The sequence below is a fragment of the Typopeltis vanoorti genome, chromosome 9 (assembly GCF_054136105.1).
Source record: "Typopeltis vanoorti isolate ZY-2024b chromosome 9, IOZ_Tvanoo_1.0, whole genome shotgun sequence".
NCBI classification, from domain to species: Eukaryota; Metazoa; Arthropoda; class Arachnida; order Uropygi; family Thelyphonidae; genus Typopeltis; species Typopeltis vanoorti.
This window is the reverse complement of record NC_143557.1, coordinates 93,981,944-94,005,043: the sequence shown is the minus strand read 5'-3', so window position 1 is coordinate 94,005,043 and position 23,100 is coordinate 93,981,944. Positions and strand designations below refer to the sequence as shown.

The 23,100-nt window shown below is 34.0% G+C and overlaps 1 protein-coding gene across 3 annotated transcripts in view; it reads right to left on the bottom strand.

The window, feature by feature from the left end:
- LOC150103262 (FH1/FH2 domain-containing protein 3-like) overlaps window positions 1-23,100 on the bottom strand; it is a 469,484-nt gene that overhangs the window by 398,722 nt on the left and 47,662 nt on the right. For all 3 annotated transcript variants that reach the window (XM_090397848.1, XM_090397849.1, XM_090397847.1), the window contains exon 2: window positions 5,203-5,259. In XM_090397848.1, the coding sequence (XP_090253974.1) occupies window positions 5,203-5,259 (57 nt within the window). The remainder of the gene's footprint in view (window positions 1-5,202; window positions 5,260-23,100) is intronic.

Sequence of the window (23,100 nt, the reverse complement as noted above, 5' to 3'; positions counted from 1 at the left end):
ACGGTATGGATCTATTGCCTCTTCTGCAAATTTTACTGGTTCTCTCTTCACCAGAGTCGGTCTCTAAGCATTGCTGCTTAAAAACTTCGATTGTACGAAAACTATTTTCAAATTGTTTCTGTGAAACCTCTTTGGGCTTGTTAGTGATTAAATTTTCTTCATATTTTTCAGGATCTTCCCGCTGTGCATCTAAATTTAGCAGGTCGGAATCACTCAACTTCTCAGAATGAGACTGAATTAACTTAGATTCATTTGAAAATCCTCTAAAATCATTTGCACAATGTGGAAGAATATGTTTCCAAACGGTTCGTATATTGCTAGCAGTAATTTCATTCGACTTTGCGACTTTATAACCAGGCTGAGATTTCTCTGATTTGGCTATATCAGGGCACACACACACACACATATATATATATATATAAGGGCACAATAGTCCCCTTCTTACACAATTTTCTTCAGAATCTATGGAAATCTCCTTATCTGCACTTGCAGCTTCGTCTGTGATTAGAACATTATATAGGCTATTTTTCTTTTTGAAACGCTCAAATCACCCAGCACTAATGTGGAATTCTTCTTCTTTTCTATCATTGATAGCCCGGTTACAAAGAGACAATGCTTTTGATTTAATAAGGCCAGTGTTTAGCGGGATCCGTTTTTGGTTACAATCTTTGATCCATGTAAAAAGACGTCTCTCTAATTCAATCATTATAGTACTTTGATTTCGAGTGCATGCATGATGAACTTGAAGCAGCCTTACCTTTCTCTTTGTATTCAGCAGTTGATTCACACATTTTCGTGTTCTTGTCCTATCTTTGCTCTGGACTCGCCTTGTTCATTTTTCTTTATTATTTCAAGTTTTTCTTCCAATCAGATTACTTTTCGAATAATTTTCACATTTCTATTTTTTGCTCACTAATTCTTTTACTCATGATTAAAGGTTATGAAAATAATTTAAAATAAAAAAAGTAAGGAAAACAATTGCACGGGATATGATTAGCAAAATGCTATGTAAAGCAGACGACATAAATTTTGTCGGTAAATTTGGAACATAGTGTACATGGAAATAGTTTAGTATGCCATTAAAAATAACTTCATCCTGGTGAATGATTTTTTAAAATAGTCATAAAAAATGTATAGATCGAAAATTTTTAAAATCTGTAACATTTATTTTTAAGATGTATGTAGGCGCACTAATCGAATTTGGGTATCGGAAAAAATGAGGAAAAAATTCTAGCTTGCCCCTTATAACTTTCATAACGGACATCATCCTTATGCACACGGTATTCCTTCCACATCATCCTTTTCTTACGATTCTCTTGCTTAATAAGATTACACATCTAATTGACTCCTTCCCTATTTATTCTTCGAACTCTCTAGACACATTCTGATACTGCCCCATTTAAGTATTTTTTAAATGCTTCCCATTTACTATCGATATTCTTCCCATCCAGCAACCGACCCCCATTCCACTGAACTCAGTACACTCCTCGGTTGGTCATAATATCCTGCTTTGTAGTTCAACATGTAACCTTTTCTGAATGGAACATTCATAAATTTAGCCACTTCCCAAGTGAGTACCGCATAATCACTGTCACCAACCGGAGGCAGAATAGTTACGTCTTTGACTGAAATGCTCTCTGACACTATCATCAGATCTAACACTCTTTGACCTCGAGTTCCTTCTCTCACATGCTGCTTGAGTAAGTTGTCCCGAAACAGCTGAATAAACGCATTTTCATTCTTCTCATGAGATTCTACTGCTACCAATCAATATTTAGATAATTAAAGTCTCCCATTATGATTACTCTTTTCGCATTCATCTTTTTTATTTGGTGATGCATTTTCTTCATCACTAGCAACCGATCCACCAGGCCTGTAACAACACCCTCCACTATGTATTTGATCTTGTTAGATTCCACAGAATATTATCATACCAGATAATATTCGACATACAACGTTGTATAAAGGTATAGGGAGACCTTACAGCGCCCACATTTCGAAATTTAGAAGGTTGGATAAAAAAAAAGAAGAATCAAACCTTGTCACTACCGTTTGAGACCACTTAATTCACGTTCAAATTGCAAAGTTATTATAGAACTTCTTCGTCCTAGATGGGATTGGAACCCAGGTACTTTCAACCAAAGTACAATGTCGGTAGCGACAAATGGAGGGGTGGGGGATAGGAAATTAGCCCAATATATAACGAAATTAGAGAATTCATTCAAAGAACAAACTATCAGCCTTTATTTTAAGTTTTAATGCGATTAATAACATACGCTTCAACAACTGGTAGCAAAAGAACAGAATTCGAACTTAGAAAAGAGCTGAATTGGAATCCAATCTAGAAAGCGAGGAAACTTTACAAAGGGTTTACAATGATATCCATCATCCATCTATATGAAATCGGATAACTCCGGTTTCATATAGATGGATGCAGCAAGATTTTTCCTAGTACAGAAAATAACAAACGAGCAGAGAACAGACGAATTGAATGTCATCTGCTCTCTGATCTAAAGACTACTAGTTTTTTCCTTTGAACAAATTCTCTAAATTCACTAGATTCTATCCCATCCTTGAATTTCGACGATGCCCTTTGGTTGGAAGGAACTGGGTTCGAATGCAGTCTAAGAAGAAGAACCTCTAAGAACTTTTCAAACTGAAGCTAACTTATGGCTTGTGAGTTAATTGCTCTCATATGGTGGTGATTTAGCAGATATCATGGAATTAACCACTCTATCACTACCAAAACATTAAGTTTAAAAAAAGAAAAAGAAGAGACCAACCACGTTACTTATCCGTACCGGGACAAATGAACCTAATACGAAAGGTGGTATGCGATAGCAAAGGTGTTACGAGACTTCAGAAAATTAAATTGAATGGGCAGAGTCATAATAAATAATGCAATATTAATAAATAAGCAAACAAAAAAAAACTTATCAAATCAGAGACTTAAGAAATAATAGACTAGTTCGAAAGAAAATTGTTGATAAGAACTATTAATGAAATGTTGGACCTTTGCTATCCTATACGTCACTTAAGGAAATATTCCAGGAAATTATATAATATACGATGAGGATAAACAAATAAAATGTTTCCATACCAATTTTTATTATTTTTAATATTTATTTCATTTAATTTATTTCATCCGATTATTATTGTTCAATTCAATGTAAGTACACTTTTAAAAAAATTATATGCGCAACAAATTGTTTTGCTGTCTTTTTTTAGAATATTTGGAAAAGTATTTCTTTTATGATTTCTAATCAATTTTAACAAACAAATAGAGAAGCACCTAAAGCATTAATAAGAAATGTTGAAATTTCATATATCTGAATGGTCGAATAACTAACAAAAAAAAAACAACAACAATTGAATATAATGAATACAAGCAATTGCAACATATGGGAAGTGTGACACGTGACAAGTTTGAGTTGAGAAAGACTGAACTAAAATATTGGCATCGGTTTCAGAGCTAGCGAGTGCTGTCAGTACTCTTACATTACACTTGGTGTTGCTGATCTAGCAAGAAAATTTGAACGCATTTATCAAGGTATGCCAGAAGTGTCATAACGTGCAATGTCGATAACATGGCGTAATAAAGGACTCTTGTAAGACATTCAGTGCAGAATTCGTGTGTCAAATTTAAGACGATCGAATTAACATAAATGTTAAATCTGTTGTTAAAATTCTTTTTTGTTAATTTTCTAATTTTTATTTTCGTAGTATTCGTTATATCCATTCTACTGAGTTTTCTGCAATAACAAAGACGAGTCAAAGATATTCATTTGCTCAAAAAAAAAAAAAGATTAGGCAAGGCTGCCATTGAACTGTCGAAATTTTTATAAACAAATTGAATACGCATAGAGCTGCTAAGAGTTTCCTATATTTTAAAATTATTTGAAGGATGGCAAGTTTAACTCTTAGAAAATACTTTATCAAGCCTGATTTTTTTTTTGACAGATTGAAAAACAGATGACGCAGCCAACTATAATAAAATGTTCTGTGTACCATCCTATAATAACTCTCCAGGTCTGCGTACGATTTTCTCTTGATTACTCTATATCGATTACAGGTAGAGCAACCAAGGTTTCAAATTTCCCACCAATACTGGAATACTCAAGGACTCTGCACCTTCACCAATTCCCTTCCTCCTGCGCACACACACACACACACACACACACACACACACACACACACACACACACACACACACACACACACACACACACACACACACACACCTTTTTCGCTCACTATTTATCATTTTTAACATCATTAATACTATCTAAATTCGATAACTCTTAAACCTTCCTAAAATGTTAGATGCTATAAAAAAGAAGGTAGCCCGTTTAATAGATAACTCTCTCTCTTAGATTACTCCAATTATTTCTCATAGACGTTCCGTTTCTGCCTTATTCCTCTTTAACAGGTAATTTTCATAAGCACTGTTTTGATGAAATAAACGGACCACCATTATTTTTCCTTTCCTTGAAGCATATAAGACATGCTTGCTGGTCAACATCCATTTGCTGTCCATCTTCATCTTCAAAACTACAGTACCAAACAAAAGTTTCGTCCTCCTCCTCTTTCAATTTTATCTATCTCTGTGTTTAGGAACAGTTTCCTCACACCATTTCCCAGAATGATCACAATCTCCGAGTCTTTCAGAAACACATCAGATTCCTTTATTCCCTTAATTTTTATTCATCCAAGCTCAGCACTGAGGTATGTTTGTGGCTGATATTAAAAAAAAACAAAAAAACATGGAAATGAGTGAATCGCTGTATCCAAACTCGGAAGTAACCGTATGTTATTTGCAATTGTTCCGTGGTAATTTTGTCTGTGATTGTGGATATAAAAATTCAACTTTCCATGTGGGGGGGAAGCTCTTCCATCCCCACATAGAGACGAGTAATTCATTTTCAGTTGAAATGCTTTATGAATCGTTTTGTCATCCCATACGGAATTCAAACTAAATCTTTCCTTTATCTGCAGGCTGAACTGCTCCACCTAGAGTCAACAAAAAAAAAAGGTCTTAATAAACTTTTTTTTTTAATTTGATACAAATCGGGCTTTTTATTCTTTAGAAAATCAATTTTAGAAGAAAGCAAAAAAAATGTATAAATATTTTCTAATTATAATGTACTAATTTTCATTGAAAGTTCATTTTTTGTAACGAATGTGAAAGACTTTTATGTTTACCGTGTTGTATCCTGATCTGTTATAGTTTCCATATCCAAGTCCACTGCTAGATGTTCTCTGAAAAATAATTGATAAAATAAATAGTCAAAATATCAATAACATTAGCGCACACATACATCCCAGTATGAATTTGTAATTCACAAAATACTTCCCATGTTTTTTTTTTATCTTTTAATCACTTATTTTTATTCATATTTATATATATATTTAAATACACACTGAAAAAGCTTTCAGAAAATTTACGCTAATATTAATGGTCAATTGAAAGTTATAATTAATGTTTCTTACAATATCCATGAAGAATTTCTTCATATGTTCATTGCTGGACCTCTTTTTAGGGCAAAGGATTTTATTTCGGGCACTACTTTTGTGCATGCGCTATGAACATGAAAAGTATTAACATATTCTTAACGATATCATCAGCCTAATACGTAAATATGGCAGCCGGCCTTGTTAGCCAAGTGGCAAACGACCCCACTCTACAAACAGCAAACCTTGCTCATTGAAAGCGTGAAGTGGTTTGGAAATAAAATGTACTATATTGGTCCCTATAGCAGGGTTCGTATTAATCTAACCTTTAACCAACTAACGGTACTTGTGAAATATGGATTTACACTTTTCATAGGTGAAGTTGACATTAAAAAAAATCATAACCGTATTAAGCACTTAAAAACTTTTACAGGGAAATCAACAAAAATCAAAAATATTACCTATATTAATTTTATATCAAATCACTTGAGAGTTTTAAATTAAAATTAAACGTTGTAATCAGAATGTATTGCTTTACCAAACACGTCGACATTCAGATTAAGAAGCAAGATATTTACATTTTCAGGAATTTATATTAATTTCATTTTGTTCGTAATTTTATAATTTCATTACGTAAGTTTGCCAAGATTCCATGCTGAATTTCTTGCAAGAGAAGATTTATAAAATACAGCATAATATCCATGAATATTTCATAAAGATTGGTTCATTGGTTTAAAAATTATAAGGTTCCCCCCCCCCTCCCAATAAAACATCAATTCCATATTCAACAATAATCACATAGAACAAGTATTGTCTATTTGTATTGAATTTCTTAAAATTTAAATCAAACATGAAAATAAACAACATAATTGAATTAGCAACGCAGGAGCTACATTGTAGCTAAGTATGCTAATATGGAATAGAAGAGAAATTAGTCCAATGACCAAAATGACAGTCATTCATATCAAGGTTAAAATTGCATTCCAGTTTAGGAGATTAAAGCTCGAAACAGAACATTAGATCAAAGAATGAAGCTGCTGATTTAGAGGTTTTAAAGACAATTAATGCAGTTGATCAAAAACATCAAGAGAAGAATAAGGATATTAAAAATGAAGGCATTAGAAAGGTAACTGGCATCATTAATATTCAAATACGGGCAAACAGCTAATATGAAAGGTGTCGTCATTTAACCAGAATGTTTAAATGGAGAGAGAGGGCACTTCCACTAATTAAAACGCAAGAAAAGTTATTTTCAGAAATACTCGAAAACAAGTCAGTGGATTTCGCAGTTTTTTCTTTTTCTTTTTTTAGTAACAAACTGAATAACCTCCTTACATAAATACGGTGATAACTTTACTGTTTTCAAGATATTTTAACAGAAAACGTTAATAAACTTTAAAAGTATGACATTTAAAAGCATGCATCTTATAAAGGATTCCCCACCCCCTGCAAGAATAAGTAGAGGCAAACAGTTGAAGATTGGTAATCGCACGAAGATGGAGTCTCCTAGTTAATTTAAAAAGAACATTGACTGACGAAATCTTTCAGGTAATAGAAATCATACACAGATTACTGTTCCCGTAGTAACTGATTGTTGCTATAGGAACATAACATGACGTCATGCTCGTCTAAGTCAACAACACAAAATTTAAAAAAATTTTTTTATTATTATTATACAGAGAAACAAAAGGAATACAACCGGAAGGATGGTTGGGTTGTTTGGGATTACTGCCCAAGCAACTAAGACTATAACGTCAACGTTTTTGTCTGTTAACTGCGTGGGTTCTTGTGGTTGGTTTACCTCTTTTGGGGATGAAAAATTCAAGTTTCCTCTCGGAAAAGTGAGATCGGATATTCATCTTCACTTGAAAAGCCATTATAAAGATCATTCTCGTCCTAAATGCGATTCGAACCGGGATTTTTTCAACCAAAAGACATTGTCGAATCCCGAGGAAGATTAAGACAGATGGTATGAATCATTTAGGACCTCAGAAGATGCAGGAACAAGGACAGATCAGAAATTTTAACAGAATAATTTCGCAGAAAGCTTTTTTTTTAAAGTAGCAATTTAATCTCAGTTATACTAGATCACTATAGTATCTACTGCACCATGATTTTCAATTTTTTTTTTCATGTATCCCTTGAGATTCGAACTTGATTCAAAATCCAAGCGGTTATTTGGATTTTGGATTATACTTTTATTGTTATTAACACTGAAAAGATTTATTCATACAAATACGTAGCAAAGAGAGATTTTATATTTATTATCTTTATTCCTAAGTAATTTTCTGTACTGAATGCATTGTTTATTCAGACGTATTTATTTGCATCCAATCTTTCTTTACGCTTAGGCTAAGTAATTTTGTTTGTTTGACTAAGTAATTTAACATTTTTCAACTAAATTGAAAGCTGCGAATTTTATTTCCATAATATACAAAGGTGAATTTTATTTCCATAAGCTTCTGCGTTTGTCAATGCGTGTGGCAAGTTTGTCTGTATGTATAGAGGAGAATTTGAGCTTCTCTGTATTTCACGGGTGTTAGACAGGTGTCTGAAATTTAGGACTTTCCAACTAAAAGGAATCCACACTATGACTACGCTACAGTGGCGTTTTTCCAGAAGTCAGCTATGAATACCTCTTTAAAACTATGTTTAGTTGGAATCATTTCAAATAGCTGTTTAGTTAAATGCGCAATAAGAGCAGGATCATTTAGTTTCTGTAATTCAGAGGATTTTACACATAACGCTCGTAGTTTGTAAGTTTGTAATATATTTATTATCTAAAATCATGTAATGTAGTTGAAATGGATTCTTATGAAATTTGACACAATTACCTACAGTGATTCGCTTTCTTCAACAATAGCAGACGTTTGAAAAGTTTCATATTTCAATATATTCACTTCCCAAAAATATTAATAAAATTTCATAATTACTTAGTCAAAATAATTTTTAATGTGAATCTTACTAATGTGAAAGACAATCGCACATTAGTTCATTGGATAAACGAAAGGTTAAGATAATTTGAGAGCCTTTCTGAGACCTTACAGAGACAGAAACATGGAACTTTTTCATGCCGTTTCAGGCCTTCAATAAGCAGAGAGTATTATGCTTGAGGATGAAAATCTTTACAACACAATATCTTCATAAACAATCAGTGGGATTTGAACCCACCGATTGCTGATTCGGAGAGGGGGATGAGCTATCTACTCTAAAACCAGGCTGTCTTAAGAGGTTGTTCGGAAATTTAACTTCTGAACACTCTTCAGTTTGTTTCAATAAATTTTTGATCAAGTATTGCTAAGTGGACTTGAAATAAACAGTTCGTTTACCTCAAGATAATGGCGCCTCCGAAAGCAGGCGACAGAAAGACCTGGATTCAAATTTTATAATGAGGGAAATTTTCATCGAGGTTTTTCAATCGAAGAGGGTAGTCAGTCTCATACGGTGGTAAAGTTTGTGTCTTCAAAACTCGGATTTTTGCATCTCTCAAATTAGGCAAACTAGCTGAACAGGTAAACTCAATTAATAGACATAATGCACTAATCTCACAGCTTTAACTATTTCGACCATAATTTCAATAAAAGTAAACTAAATTGCAGGTTGAAGACTATTACTGTACACTTCATACGTTCCAGGAAATAATGATGATAATAACAGATCTTTTTTTAAAAAATATGCTACGATTTATATGCTTTCATTCATATTGACAAAATGAATATTGGACAAGTAATATTGGAAAATGAGTGGAGACAATTATAAAAATAATGCATTTCGCAATAGCTGTTTGTCTAGTGACATCATTATCAATAAATGCTTTAATTAATTAGCGTACGAATGATAGGATGTAAAACCAAAATCGACGGCGGGATACTATTTCACCATCTTGGTAAATAAACCACACTGATTATTAAAATGCGTTTGTTAATTATTAAAATACACTTTATTAATAATTAAAATATGCTGCGCAATGATTAAAATGTATTTTGTTTGTTAACTGCATGTCTTCTACTGGGTGTTTAACGTGATTCCATTTAAAAAAAAAATCTGCCACTTCAACTTGACTAAGAGTCAGTTGAAAATTCCTTATTTAAGGTTCTTTGACCAGATTCGAACTCAGATCTTTTCAACCAAAGGGCGTTATCATTAACGAATTAATGATGTCGCTATAGACTGAAACATCAGGACCTATAGCAGCTATTTACTTATGTACTGTGGAAATATAGTTTTCTTTTGCCTAATTTTATCACTAAGAGTTGTCATTGAAGCTAAAATTGAGATTATGAAACGAAATGTTAGTAGAGGTGCTAAATACCAAAATTCATTCAAATTAGTTCAACCTGACAGGAGATGTTTTAGTTGTGGTATTGCTGACGTTTCGATCGCTGCTGATTACTTCGATTGTCACTACGTTCAATGATCTCTCTCTCTCTCTCTCTCACTCTCTTTCTTCTCTTCTCTTTGTGCGTGTATGTGTGTCACTATCATTTGACTGGGAAATTTAATTGCATTGGACACTATCGCGATTGACCGGTATAAATCCATTTTAGGTATTTAGGTTCTCTTGATTCTTATTTACAAGCAAATTCCGGATTGCATCAAGGCTATTCTAAAGTGTTCTCATAGCGTATTTGCTCTCCAGCCAAAAGGCTGCGGGTTCGAATCCCGCCGTGGGCATGGATGTTTGTGATTGTCTGTGAAAATACTAGTGGTGATGATCCGCAGTAGATCGCGTTGGTGTAGATGAAGTTGGCTGCGGTTGGCGGAGGAGACAGAGAGTTGTAGAGTAGGTGCCCTCCCTCGATGAATCTTTGAACTCCCTGGAGGTGTTACGTAATAATAATAATAATAATAAAAATTCTTAAAATTTCAAAAATATATGTTATTGTAATAGTAATCAAAACATAAATTTAGAAGAAAATATCATACAAGATAATATCACCCTAAAAATTTCTAAATGATAATTGAGATAATTTCAAAAATCATCTCAATCGTCATCTCAAATTTGAGTATTTGAGATGACGAATCGAAAACTATTATGGCTACTTATTTTCTGAACAGGATCAATATTTTACTTTTTAAAGTAATGTATTGATCATGTTCAGAAATACTTTTAACACAATACTTTTTAGAGGAAGGGGCACGTAACTTCTCAGCAGTCTGTTTTGTGATAGTGTTATGCATAATTTTAAGCATTCATGTTTCGCTAATAGCAGCGATGTTAGTCAACTGTATACTATTTATATTAATTGTAATTACGCATAACCTAGTAATAATAATAAAAAAAAACATTATTTTTGCATGAAGAAGGGAAAAAATCCTGTTTAATGACATCTGCTTAATTATCTTTGCTTTCAAACTCATTTCTTATTATCTCGAAAACTATCTTCACTTGTTAGGTATTTTATTTAAAATTAATTAACACTATCGTGCATTATTATAAAGACTGATTTTATAATGTAAATGCTTTGGATCATCAAAGTGTAAATATCATAAAATAACACTTTATCTTCATTAATCTTCTAAAGTATTTGGTATTTCATGTATGAATCCAGAAGTGCAGCGGCGCCATCTAGTAGCTACTCACAGTTCTATTTTCGGTTCTTACCAGATAAAAACTAAGAAGCGGTAAAGTGGCCGCATTTTCTGATTTTCTGCATTTATTCTAAATATACATACATAATGTGTATTTACATTAAATATTCAATGAAAGGATAAATATGTTCGCATCAAATCTTTAACGGCTTTAATTTGTAACTGCTGTAGCGTGCGTGTGTGTGTGTATGGTAGATGATGGTTTGAAGGAAGGTAGGATTCTTTGAATTTTGGGCATAGAAGCATAGATAAATGAGCATAGAAGCAGAATCCCTTTCATGCATTTGAAGAGAGAGACTTTCAGCACTATTTTTTGTTTATTTACTTTTTTGTGGTTTCCAAGTTATAAAAAACTTCTTATCAAATGTGTGCATTTATTGTAAAATACCACGATGGCTGATTTTTTTATAAATATAAAATACTGAAAATATTTTTATCTACTTAGTATTTACAGTAGGATATACACCACATGTACATGTGGTGTATATACACCGCATGCTTGCATAACATTAATATGCTGTGTCTTTAGCTGAGTGACAAGGTATGCTATTAGTACTTCCAAATGTCCGAGTTTAGACTCATGCCACAAATATTCTTTGAAGTGATTGTAATATTTGCATCCATATACGGTATTTTAGGCTTTACTCTAGGAATCAACCTAAAAGGATATTACAAACTTGATGTGGGAAAGGGGAGTTTGGGAAATTATCACTTGACAGAGGGGTATTTTCTTAATAAAAAAAAACTATTTTTTTTTCTAAGAAAAAAAAAACAGCACTTACATATTTTATAAATTTTAAAAATAATTTTAAAATTTCTCTTCAAAAAATTAAAAAAATATTTTCAAATCAATAATGATATGCTCTTTTGCCAACAGCAAAATATGAGCAGAATCCTAAATTAAGAGTGATTGATTTATCTTGTTATATAAGACAACATTTACAACATTTTGTAAATGTTGTCTTATATTGTATATCATCCAATTCTTCTTTGAGTGCCATCACCTATCGGAGGTCGGCGACCACCTTGGCAAATTTTTAGCGATCCTCAGCCACTCTAAACAGTCCCTCAGAGCTCATGCCAGTCCACTGTCTGATGTCTGCTAGACAAGATTTTCTTCGTCTTCCTTGTCCTCTTCTTCCATTTATCTTCTCCTTTATAATCAATTGAAGTATTTTATATTTTTCATTACGAAGTAGGTGACCAAGATATGCAGTTTTCCTTCTTTTTATGGTATCTAAAACTTCACGTGATTTCCCCATTTGTTCCAGTACTTCCTGATTGGACGTTTTTGCTGTCGATGGGATTTTTAACATTCGTCTGTATAACCACATCTCAAAGGCTTCAAGTTTTTTTATTGATGTTGTCTTCAAGGTTCAAGTTTCTGCACCATACATAGCATTTAACCATGCGTACTCTAAGCTCTAAGTTGCAGTTACACAGTGTTGATTTCACCAGGAGAAAAGTTTTTCTTGCCATTTCAATTCTAACTTTTATTTCCATTTCTGAATTGCATTCTTCATTTAACCAGCATCCGAGATATTTAAACTTTGTCACTCTTTCTATTCGTTTCCCATTTAAAGAAAGTGATGAATTAAGAATTGGTTTCTTGCTTATGACCATGAATTTAGTTTTGGTGATATTTATTTTTAATCCAATTTTTTCACTCTCTTCATTCACTAGTTCCAGAAGATTTTGAAGATCCTGAATATTGTCAGCCAGAAGAGCTGTGTCATCAGCATATCGGATGTTATTGATGATTTGACCATTTACATTAATCCCTTCCTCTCTTCCTTTTAAGATTTTTTGAAATATGGCTTCTGAGTATATGTTAAAAAGAAGAGGTGACAGCACACATCCTTGCCTTACTCCTCGTTTGATGTTAATGGGGTCTGTAATAATGTCATCAACTTGAACAGATGCCTTTTGGTTCCAATATAAGTTTTGAATGATCCTGATGTCTTTACCATCTAATCCAATTCTCTTTGATAGTGCAATCATTTTAGTATGTTGGACTTTATCAAATGCTTTCTCAAAGTCAATGAAGCAAATAAATACTTCCTTGTTTTGAACAATACATTTTTAGAATAAGATTTGAGAGCAGAAAAGAGCCTCTCTTGTTCCCAAACCGTTTCTAAAGCCGAATTGGGTATCATTGATGGTGTCTTCACATTTCCTGCATATTCTTTTTTGAATTATTTTCAGAAACATTTTGAGAACATGACTCATTAGGCTGATCATTCTATAGTCATTACAAGTTTTTGCAGTTGCTTTTTTAGGTAGCATGATGAAGGTCGACTGTAACCAGTCTTACAATATCATCCCGTATTGTAATTTTTTTCTTGTATTTTGTCTCATTTATACTATGCATTAATAAGGTATACTATATTATATATTGTAATTATTATTTGCATTTATCTTGTACAGTGATATATGCACTACATTGTACTATGTGTTTACCTTAATAAATTAAATTTCACAATACGATATAACAGTGTATGTAATCTGCTCACTGACAGGATAACTGATTGATGAAAATGTTATCTGTTTCCCTAAGGCTAGAAAAGCTGAAATTTAAACAAAGACAATTTTTGGTGTGGAACGGACGAGAGAAAAACAACAACAACAACAACAACAACAACAACAACAATAATAATAATTGTGTTTAAGAAGAGCTTTTTCTGTTTTGAGTTTTCATCTTCTTTCGTTCATGTTTCATCTGTTCATCTACATTCACCCACGATTTGTTTCCAGTGACTTAAATTGAAAACTCACTTGAAATAAAGAAAAATTTCTATTAATAATAAACATTTGTAGCCTTAATACGTCATTGGCATGGAAGGTTGTGATAACCTATAAGGTTTTTACATAATCAAAGTTGCAGGGGATCTAAGGCTTTTTTTTCACTAGATAATTTTTCAATGAACTTGGCCTTATACCTGAATTATTATTTATTATTATTATTTTCTTATTTTTCAGTACCGTCTCGAGAACGTGCCAAAAATCTCTGTGCTATGTTATTCTTTAGTGATGACCTTGAGGTTGTCAAAGTCAGTAAGGAATAGAATAGTGCTTGGAATAATAAACATGTTGGAATAATGGTAGACTAAATATATAGGTTTACCAGAGGATGGAGAGAAGGAGGGAGAGAGAGAGGGAAGCTGTGTCATAGAATGAAATTTCTATCCCCTTTTTTATATCGCTGATATAAAATACAAAAAATTCCATGGTAAGCTGTTTATCAATATTGAACCGATTAAAAGAAGTAATCGATTCCTCTATTAACAAAAGGATTATATTAACACAAATCTAACTTTATGTATCTGCCATTCCATTTCAATGGACATACTTAAAACTCATCACGATATAAAAAAAAGTCAACTCTGCATTCCCCTTTCACATACACACCTCCTTCTGGGTAGCTATTTTTAGTGTGGATGAAATGCTGATTGAGAGGTTCCTTTTTGCTATGTACTTAAAGCGTACAACATTGGATTGGTCGACATTTTCTCTTAGCTTTACACCCACTCCAGCAATTAAAGCACGGTTGTTGCGACCGTGATAGGTAAACACACATAAACACTTAAAACAGTCATCATAATAAGAGCAAAATGAGGAAGAAGTGTTTGGTCCATTTGCAGAATGCTAGACTAAGGTTAAAAAAACATTATCCGACATTTAATTTTAAACTTGTGTATGATATCCATTCTTAGCGTAACTTAACATAACTACTCTCATAACTAACAGGTTTTGTTAAGTAGCAGCGTATAAATTGTTGAGATATGTCAATTTTGGGTAACCTAACGTGTTACTATACGAAGTGTGCTCCACAGTGGTGATATTGCGAACATATTCTGAAATCTTATAACTTAAAATCCTATTCCTACTTATATATATACAAGACACAAGTTGTTTTGCGCATAGTGTTTATGTTGAGGCTTCTATCAACAGTCCAGCGTCTGAACAAACTTCACAAATTCCATCGAGATGTTTATTTAAAAGAAAATGAAAACTTATGGATGCTATTCCGAAGGTCTAGCATCTTCCACTTCTGTGAATGACTCCTCCCCAGACTCCTGCATTGTTATACTGTTCTCCAGTACCGGGCAATGAACTGATTTTTTGTCATCGTTCTTCCCCTTCACAGAAAATTTATCTTTAGCCCAACATCCTCCTCGCTTCGTCTTTTCTCCTTCAGATCCCGCGTTGCTAGAGTGAAACCTCGAGGCAACAAGCATCAGTCTTCGGCGAGCGTGGATGTGGCAACAGACAATTTTCTTTTTAGTCTATTAAAAAAAAAAAAAGAAAAGAAAACTAGCAGAAGATGTAGGCATCTGCCAACAATGTCCAAAAAGATTTTGGTTTCTTGTTTAAAATATGGTTGGCATTTACTAGTTTTATGATAAAAATTTGAGAATTTAGTTGCTTTTATGACGAGGTGTTTAATGTGCAATAAAAATGTAATCTTTTCTTGTAAAAATGTTTCGTTGGTGAGAATTACTGTAGTGACGCATAGATATAGATATTTCAGCATTAAATATAATTTAATGCTAAAATATACAAAAAACATGTTTATAAAGGAATGCTAAATATTTACTAGTCGCTGCCACGATACACTTTGTTCGGTGGTAGCCGTTGGGGATATATAGAGATTAAATAGTTGTAGGTTAAGTAAACTAAAAATTTGGAAGCTGATAGCAAAGATTAAAAATCATAAAGAAGGACCCGTCAGATTTGAAAGTGATATACAAGTGAAGTGGCAAACAAGACAGAAAAAGAAGAGTGAACAAACCTAATTTCTTCCTGATTATCTTCTCTAATTGAAGAGGGTAAACTAAAATCAACATATTTTCCTTCCTCCAAAAAGTCCTAATTTAGATAAATATAAAAGGAAAACCAACTTTTCACAACATTAAAATAATGCATTAAAATAGGTCATACTATAATAAAAAGTTTGGGAAGATGAAACGAAACTTATAAATTAGGAATAAATACACTTGCTAAAGATGAAAGACAGATATACTTTTAAAAAATATGTGAAATGACATTAAAATTAGAGTACATTTTGAATATGCACAAATGGAAAACAAAATAAAAAACTGTCAAGGAAAAACGGACTTCAAACCAGATAATAGAAATTAGCTCAAAGATAACTTGGATTTAAATAATCCTAGAAGTCGAAAACCAAAATTGATCAGCAACTTTTAGCAACTATCCCAAATGCTAAATTTCATGAAACCCCTTTCACCTTTTTAAATACATACACACCGATAAGCTGGATAGATGAATGGATGTAGCCGTGTTTGAATAATAATGCTATGTTAAAATAAAAACCTAAATTGCATAAACTCCAATAACGTGGGGAGCAACTCCTTTCTCATCTCTGATCACAGTTCTTTACGTTCTTCTAGGCATATTCTCCACCAGTTTGTGATAGCAATCAGGTAATTTGGACTATTCGTCCTTCAACACTACAGCCAGTCTATGTATGCTGTTAGATACACACACTTCTTTGTCCTACACCCGCTATTCCAGTCCGTTCCAAAGAGGGATGTTCTGTTGGATTGAAATCGGAACTATCCACAGGCCAATTAAGACGTAACTGTCCTGACATTATGTCTCAACAGCATTTAATAGAATGATACACAATGCTGTATTGAAAGAGGCAGTGATCTGTTCCATACAACTATCTATGTAAAGAGCATTGCAATATCCATAAATGTTGAATATCTGGCGGCATTCATCTTTCCCGGTGCTACAACAAAGACTGGAGTCCATCCCAACAAAAAGAATGCCACAACATTGTCTCTCGGCGCCATCAAGTTTCACATATGGGGGTGATACATTCTGATAGCTGATAGCTGAGCGTGGATAAGGTATCCACACTCAGCTATCCGATCCGATAAAAGGGTATACCGTGAAAAAGGGGCATACCGTCGCCTCCATATCAACTTTCTACATACCCTTCTTGGCATTCTTTACACCAGGGTAAGGTACATTGCTGATATCCATGGTTGATGTTTCGCTTATGTTCAACTGTAAATTTTCAGTAGAAGCTGAGACTTTGCAACTCTTTACGTAATATCTATGTCCCACTACTAACCTAATTCCATGTAGAGTGGATTCCCTGGTTTATTGTTTCCACAGCGGACTGCCAAGATTTATGTCCACTGTATCCTTCCGAGCAACCCCAGTCCATTAGTGTTAGCTTTCCAGAGTCTTTCTTGATTGAGATAGTACCATCACTTTTCTATTTGACTGTTAATGTTGCCTACAGCTGATTTTGGGTGATACTAATGTCAAGAACAGATAGGCTAGCGCTACCGTAATAATACCTCTCATGTGTGATAATACATACATTTCAACATAGTGTGTGTAGGCTTAGGTGGAAGATGAATTTCATCGCCAGTGTAAAAGCCATCGCTCTTCATACTACAGGCTTAAGCTCATGTTTGATCTCCAGAGCAGAGTTTATGGATTGTCTAAGAGCTAATATAATCTACTATAGGTTAGCAGTCTTTTCTGAGTGTATTCAGATAAAAAAAAAAATCAATTATTTGCAATTTTTGTTTTCTTTCTCTCTTTCTCGAGGAACAAGCACATCTAATTTTGACGATATATTTCCAATGCTTTTTCACTAAAGCCGTGATTAGAAGAGAAAAAAATTGCTTCCTAAAACTAGTTATAAAGGAGAAGTGGATTTTCTGAACTGTTGATCTTACTTAACAGGATACTTACGGAAGAAGAAAACATATGTAACACTTTTACAATTCTTGATGTTTGCTAAAGAGCTTACAGTGCACTAGTTCTTCGCCTGGAAATTGAGTTGTTCGAGTATAGTATTAGAACAAAGATAAAAGCAACACACGCACGCACGCACGCGCACACACACACACACACACACACACACACACACACACACACACACACACACACACACACACACACACACACACACACACACACACACACACACACACACACACACACACACACACACACACACACACACACATTTAGGGAGAGGGGAAAGAGGGAACTTCGGAGAAAATCGCGTTATTTAGTTGTTTCTCTATGGCTATGGGATTTAGGAATATCATCTACACCTGGTTCCATAAATGTCCAGAGATAGAGAACATTACATCAAGATAGAAAAATTGCTTAAATTCCTTAACAATGTGCCTATTAATAGGATGGCACTTAACACAGCAATAACTGTGGACGGAGGAAAAAAATCATAAAACTTCGAGATAACAAGTCTTCATAGTTCAGGCTATCCGACATTTGTCTTTCGTTCAGAAAGATCAGAGTTCGAATCCTGTCTGGGGGTGCGAAGAACCTTTATAAGGGTTATTTAACTGAAGTTCAGTTAGCCTTGGGGGTGGCAGGGTTTTCTTCGGAAAAACCGGTTATTATTATTATTATTAAATAAATAAATAAATATATATATATATATTATAAAAGCCTGTGTAGCTCAGTGGTTGTGGCGTTTGCACACCACGGCGCTTGGCCGCACGAAGGAAGACTTGGTTTCGAGTATAGTCGGCGACTAGAGGAAATTTTTCTAAGCCTTTTTTCGACCTGTTCCCGAGTTAGTCGATCTTTGCAAGCGGGTTTTTTTTTCCTCCCAGAAACTCGGGTTTTTCGTCCCGTAAACTCAAGAAAATCGACCGTAGAACCCACATTATTTCAGACATTAAATATATTGTGTTAGGGTTAGGGACCACGAGATGGCGGCACATTTGAGCCGTCTCTCTTCACTGTGTACCGCTTAATTAGTGATAGACTTGGGCCATCTATCTCTGATTGGTACCAGGGGAGATTGAACTGCCCACTCAGTCTCCAAAGTTAGATAGGGCTAGATGGCCTCGCCTACTCCCCGTATACGGGAATAAAAAGGCGTTAGCTGATTTTATATATATATAGCAAAGCAAACCTGCCTGAGCAATCACCAGATAATACATCCGCCTCATAACGATAGTTGCTTTCGCCGTGATCCAACTAACCCAATTAGACTCGACATTTCGAAGGAAATATCCTCCTACTTGCACTTCAGTGCTAACTCACATTCAGGTGAAAAGCCCTTATCTCACCACTATTACTATCGGTTTCTAACAGAGGATCTTTCTGATCAAAGAGCACAATACTTCTGACTGTCTACAGTGATGATACCACAACTGCTTGTAGCAAGATAGATTACTCTGTTCCTCCCTACACGTTTTGTGAATGTCCGTCCTCTCTTCTACAACAAAGAAGTCCGACTGCTAGATATTCCTATTTACTTCGGGTGGGTAGATTTGCGGGTTTATTTCATTATGAAATTTCAGTAATATTGGCGATGTTAGCATTGTTATTTTTAAAGGTAAGTTTTGATCATTATTACTATATAAAAGGTTCATCATATTTGTAATAAATTATTTACGGATTACCCCATAGTTAAGAGGACGAACCTAGTATAAAGCGAACTTTGTATGTATGATTATTGAGTAAGGAATGACATATGACGGTTGCATATATAAAACTGGAGAATAATGAGAAAGATTTTAATAGAGAGCGATTAGATTTTAAATTCCGAGAGCGTAGCAGAATTCTAATATGAAACATAAAGTTTATACTGACTGAGTTACGGAGGCTGCGCAGCCTCCGTAACTCAGTCAGTATAAACTTTTATTTAATTTATTTATTCCGTATGGTGATTCACCGGCCGTGAGCCCCTTTTATGGGGAGGTACGGCACCACCTCAACACCCCCCCCCCCATTTTTATCCGGGCTCGGGACCGGCATAGCTGACAATTCAGACCTATGGTTGGAGGGATCGTCTTAGGTATTCCTGATTGTATCCGTGAGTGTGTTCACGGGACCGGTTTGCCTGTTAACTGGGACGAAAAATTCCAGCTAAACTGGGGAGAAAAACCCTGTTGTCCACGCCTGGCTAACCTGGCCATGGTTGAGGAAAATCCTTAAGCGCCTCTCGTCACCGACGAGAATCGAACCTATGACACTCCTTCCCCAGGCATATGATTGCGAAGCGCAAAGCCACTAGGCTAACCGCGCAGACGGTATGGACTGATTCGGATTAAAGGAGACTACGAAGCACTTTTACTATTTGATTTTTAAAGATAATTTTGCCTATGATTTTCATATAATCGTTTATGTTTTACGGACTTGTTTTGTTGTATATATATATATATATATATATATATCTTTTTCATTTTCAGTTACTGATATTTATAATCATGACCCTATTATTTGCAACAGTTCAGTGATATTTTTTCAAACATTTTTTTTTCATTTTCTTTGATTAAATTTTAACAGAGATCACATGCCCACCCATCCCTACACACATCAAAGAAAACTTTCTAAACTAGACCCCCACCGTGCGCCCACGCACGCACGCACGCACACACACACACACACAAAGAAAACTTTCTAAACATTTCTAACCATAATCCGTCTAGTTCCTTTCTATCTCCTGCCTGGAAGATAAGATTATCTTCACCATAAAAGCTTTAAACTCGAGACGCAAAAAGTATCTCAAGATACGTGACACTCCTAAACGACATCACCAAAGGAAACTTTACCAAAATAATATAAAGTATTCCGATAAAAACTTGGCAAAGTTTATGGAGATGAAAAAGTAAAAGAATTATATCACACGTCATCAAATTAATTAGATGAATCCCTAAAATTTTCAGGAATAAAACTTTGTCTCGTTGCTTATTCGGAAATGAAATATTACTATCAATAGCCCATTTGGATACGAGAAACTAAAAATACAACTTTTATTGTAAGGCGCAAGTAATGTAGTACGAAAAAAAAAATTTCTTATAAATAAAAAATTTGCATAATAAAGGGATAATAAAGGGATAATAAAAAAGTTACATATTGAAATGAAAGGAATTCATGAATTTTCAAATCGGATTTGAAAATTAAGCCCACAGAAAGAAGTCTAAAGAATAACATTATCTGTACAACTGACCAGAGATGACAGCGAAAACAAGACAACTAAGGCCATCATTATTTGTTAGCTACATTTGTTAAGATTTATTTACTGGTAGTAAGGAGGAAAACTGGTGTTATCCTAAGAAGAAAAAAAGAAAATCCGATAATTCAAATAATATAATTTTACAACTTCCAGTTTTGAACACGCAAATGATGTACAAACTAAATCTCTGTGTACACGCGCGTGTGTGCGCGCTAAAAAATCGGATATTAAGACAATTTTTCAAAACATTCTAGAGTAATAATATGATAAAAATTTCTGGCGCTAAATATAATTACTCCAGTCAAATTAGCTTAATTATTATTTTTTTCTTGAATAAAAAATAAAAAAACAGAATTATTTAGCATTATTCTAAAACTATTTGAAAAATTATTAATTAAACAGAAACTTAAAATCAAAAATTAAAAAAAAGGGAGGGGGTTTCCATTAAATTATTTGTAAATGGACATAATAAAGCCTTGTTGGTGCTGGGCATTTACTGGTATAACCTACAGCATACAATCTCCGCGAAATGAAGAATGTAATGTCTTTGTACAATAAGTTTCTCAGCGGTAATGCTATCATTCACTCTATTGCTGTTACTTAATTGTCAGCGCGGTGATTTCCAAGAAATGAAAGAACTTCGACATCCTTACACTGTGGCTTTTAACGCCTTCTGCTGTTTTTTATGTTTTTATTTTTCTGTTTTTACGTTTCCATTTTTTTATTTCTTCCAGAAAACTTCAATCTCTCTCCCACAGTTTTCGAAAGACATACAAGTTTGAAGAAATTGAAAGGGAATTTATACTTTCATTCATTACTGCAACAGCTGCATCCGACATACCAAATGCTGCAGTAACAAAGCTACGTGAATTGGTAGCTAACTAAGGTACAATCATGTTTTTTCCTTTCTGCAAACTTATTACAAGCTCGTGGTCGAAAATAGTGGATTGGTATTGTCCCTTTAGTAGCAGGCACCCTGAACCTTATTGCTATACTACACTGGCAGGACACAAAAGAAGTCTGATAAATAATTTAATTCTGTTTGGTAATACGAAATGGGAAAACAAAACAGTGCAGCGCGAGTGGAATTGATTCTTGCTACATTCGGAAGGCAGTAAGTGAAAGATGAAAAAATTCGAAAGAATATATTTTGATAGGGCTATTAATGTGTAATAAATGGGTGTTGCAATATGTAAATCTTAAAGAACTTTATAGAAGCTTCCTATTGTTTTAATGAGACCAAATATAGATTGTAATAATAAAGTTAACTATCTACTTTCAAATATTCACAGTCTTAATTCTCAAACTTCAGATGATTTTTTATATTCTAGAAATCATAAATGCGATACCAGAATCTCAATATGTATCAAATCGGAACAGTTAAGTGCGAAGATACGAATTCCCCCCCCCCCCCCCAGTTTGGAATAACTATTAAACGAAACAGAATTGCTTATCCATAGCAAAGCATATCGACCATATTTTAATTGCCAATTTTCTCATTATTTTTCTATCTCTTATTATGAATTGTATATTGTTACAGCACGTCATGTGAAATGTTATTTCCAGTCAACACATTTACTTGAAAAGAGAGAGAGAATTATCTCAAAGCATAATTATAGTGTAATCGTTTTATGAAAAGATGAGTTCAACGGTCTTTGATCTAACAAAGTGAGTAACTTGAACAGCTAAGCGATGTGTCTGAAACTTATAAACAGCATATCATTAAGTTCCCGTAGCCAGCATTACAGTTTAACTGCCATTAAGATCGCGAAATCAAAATTACAGTTCTGCACTGGCGTTCCAACTTCGATATGTTCGTAAGAACGCTATAATACTGGATACCAACAATTAAAGACAAAAATAACATTAATCTTATTAATCGATTGGCACGATACCAAGCGGAACACAGAGTGCAGCGAATCAGACTATGAATACTCTAACACAGAAAATCTGAAAATTATTTCTTGCTCTTAATTATACCGGTGATAATGTCCAGTATAAGCAACAGAAAGTCATCAAAATATTAATCATTCTTCTTCTTTTCTTTTCTTTCTTTCCTTTTTTTTCTTCCA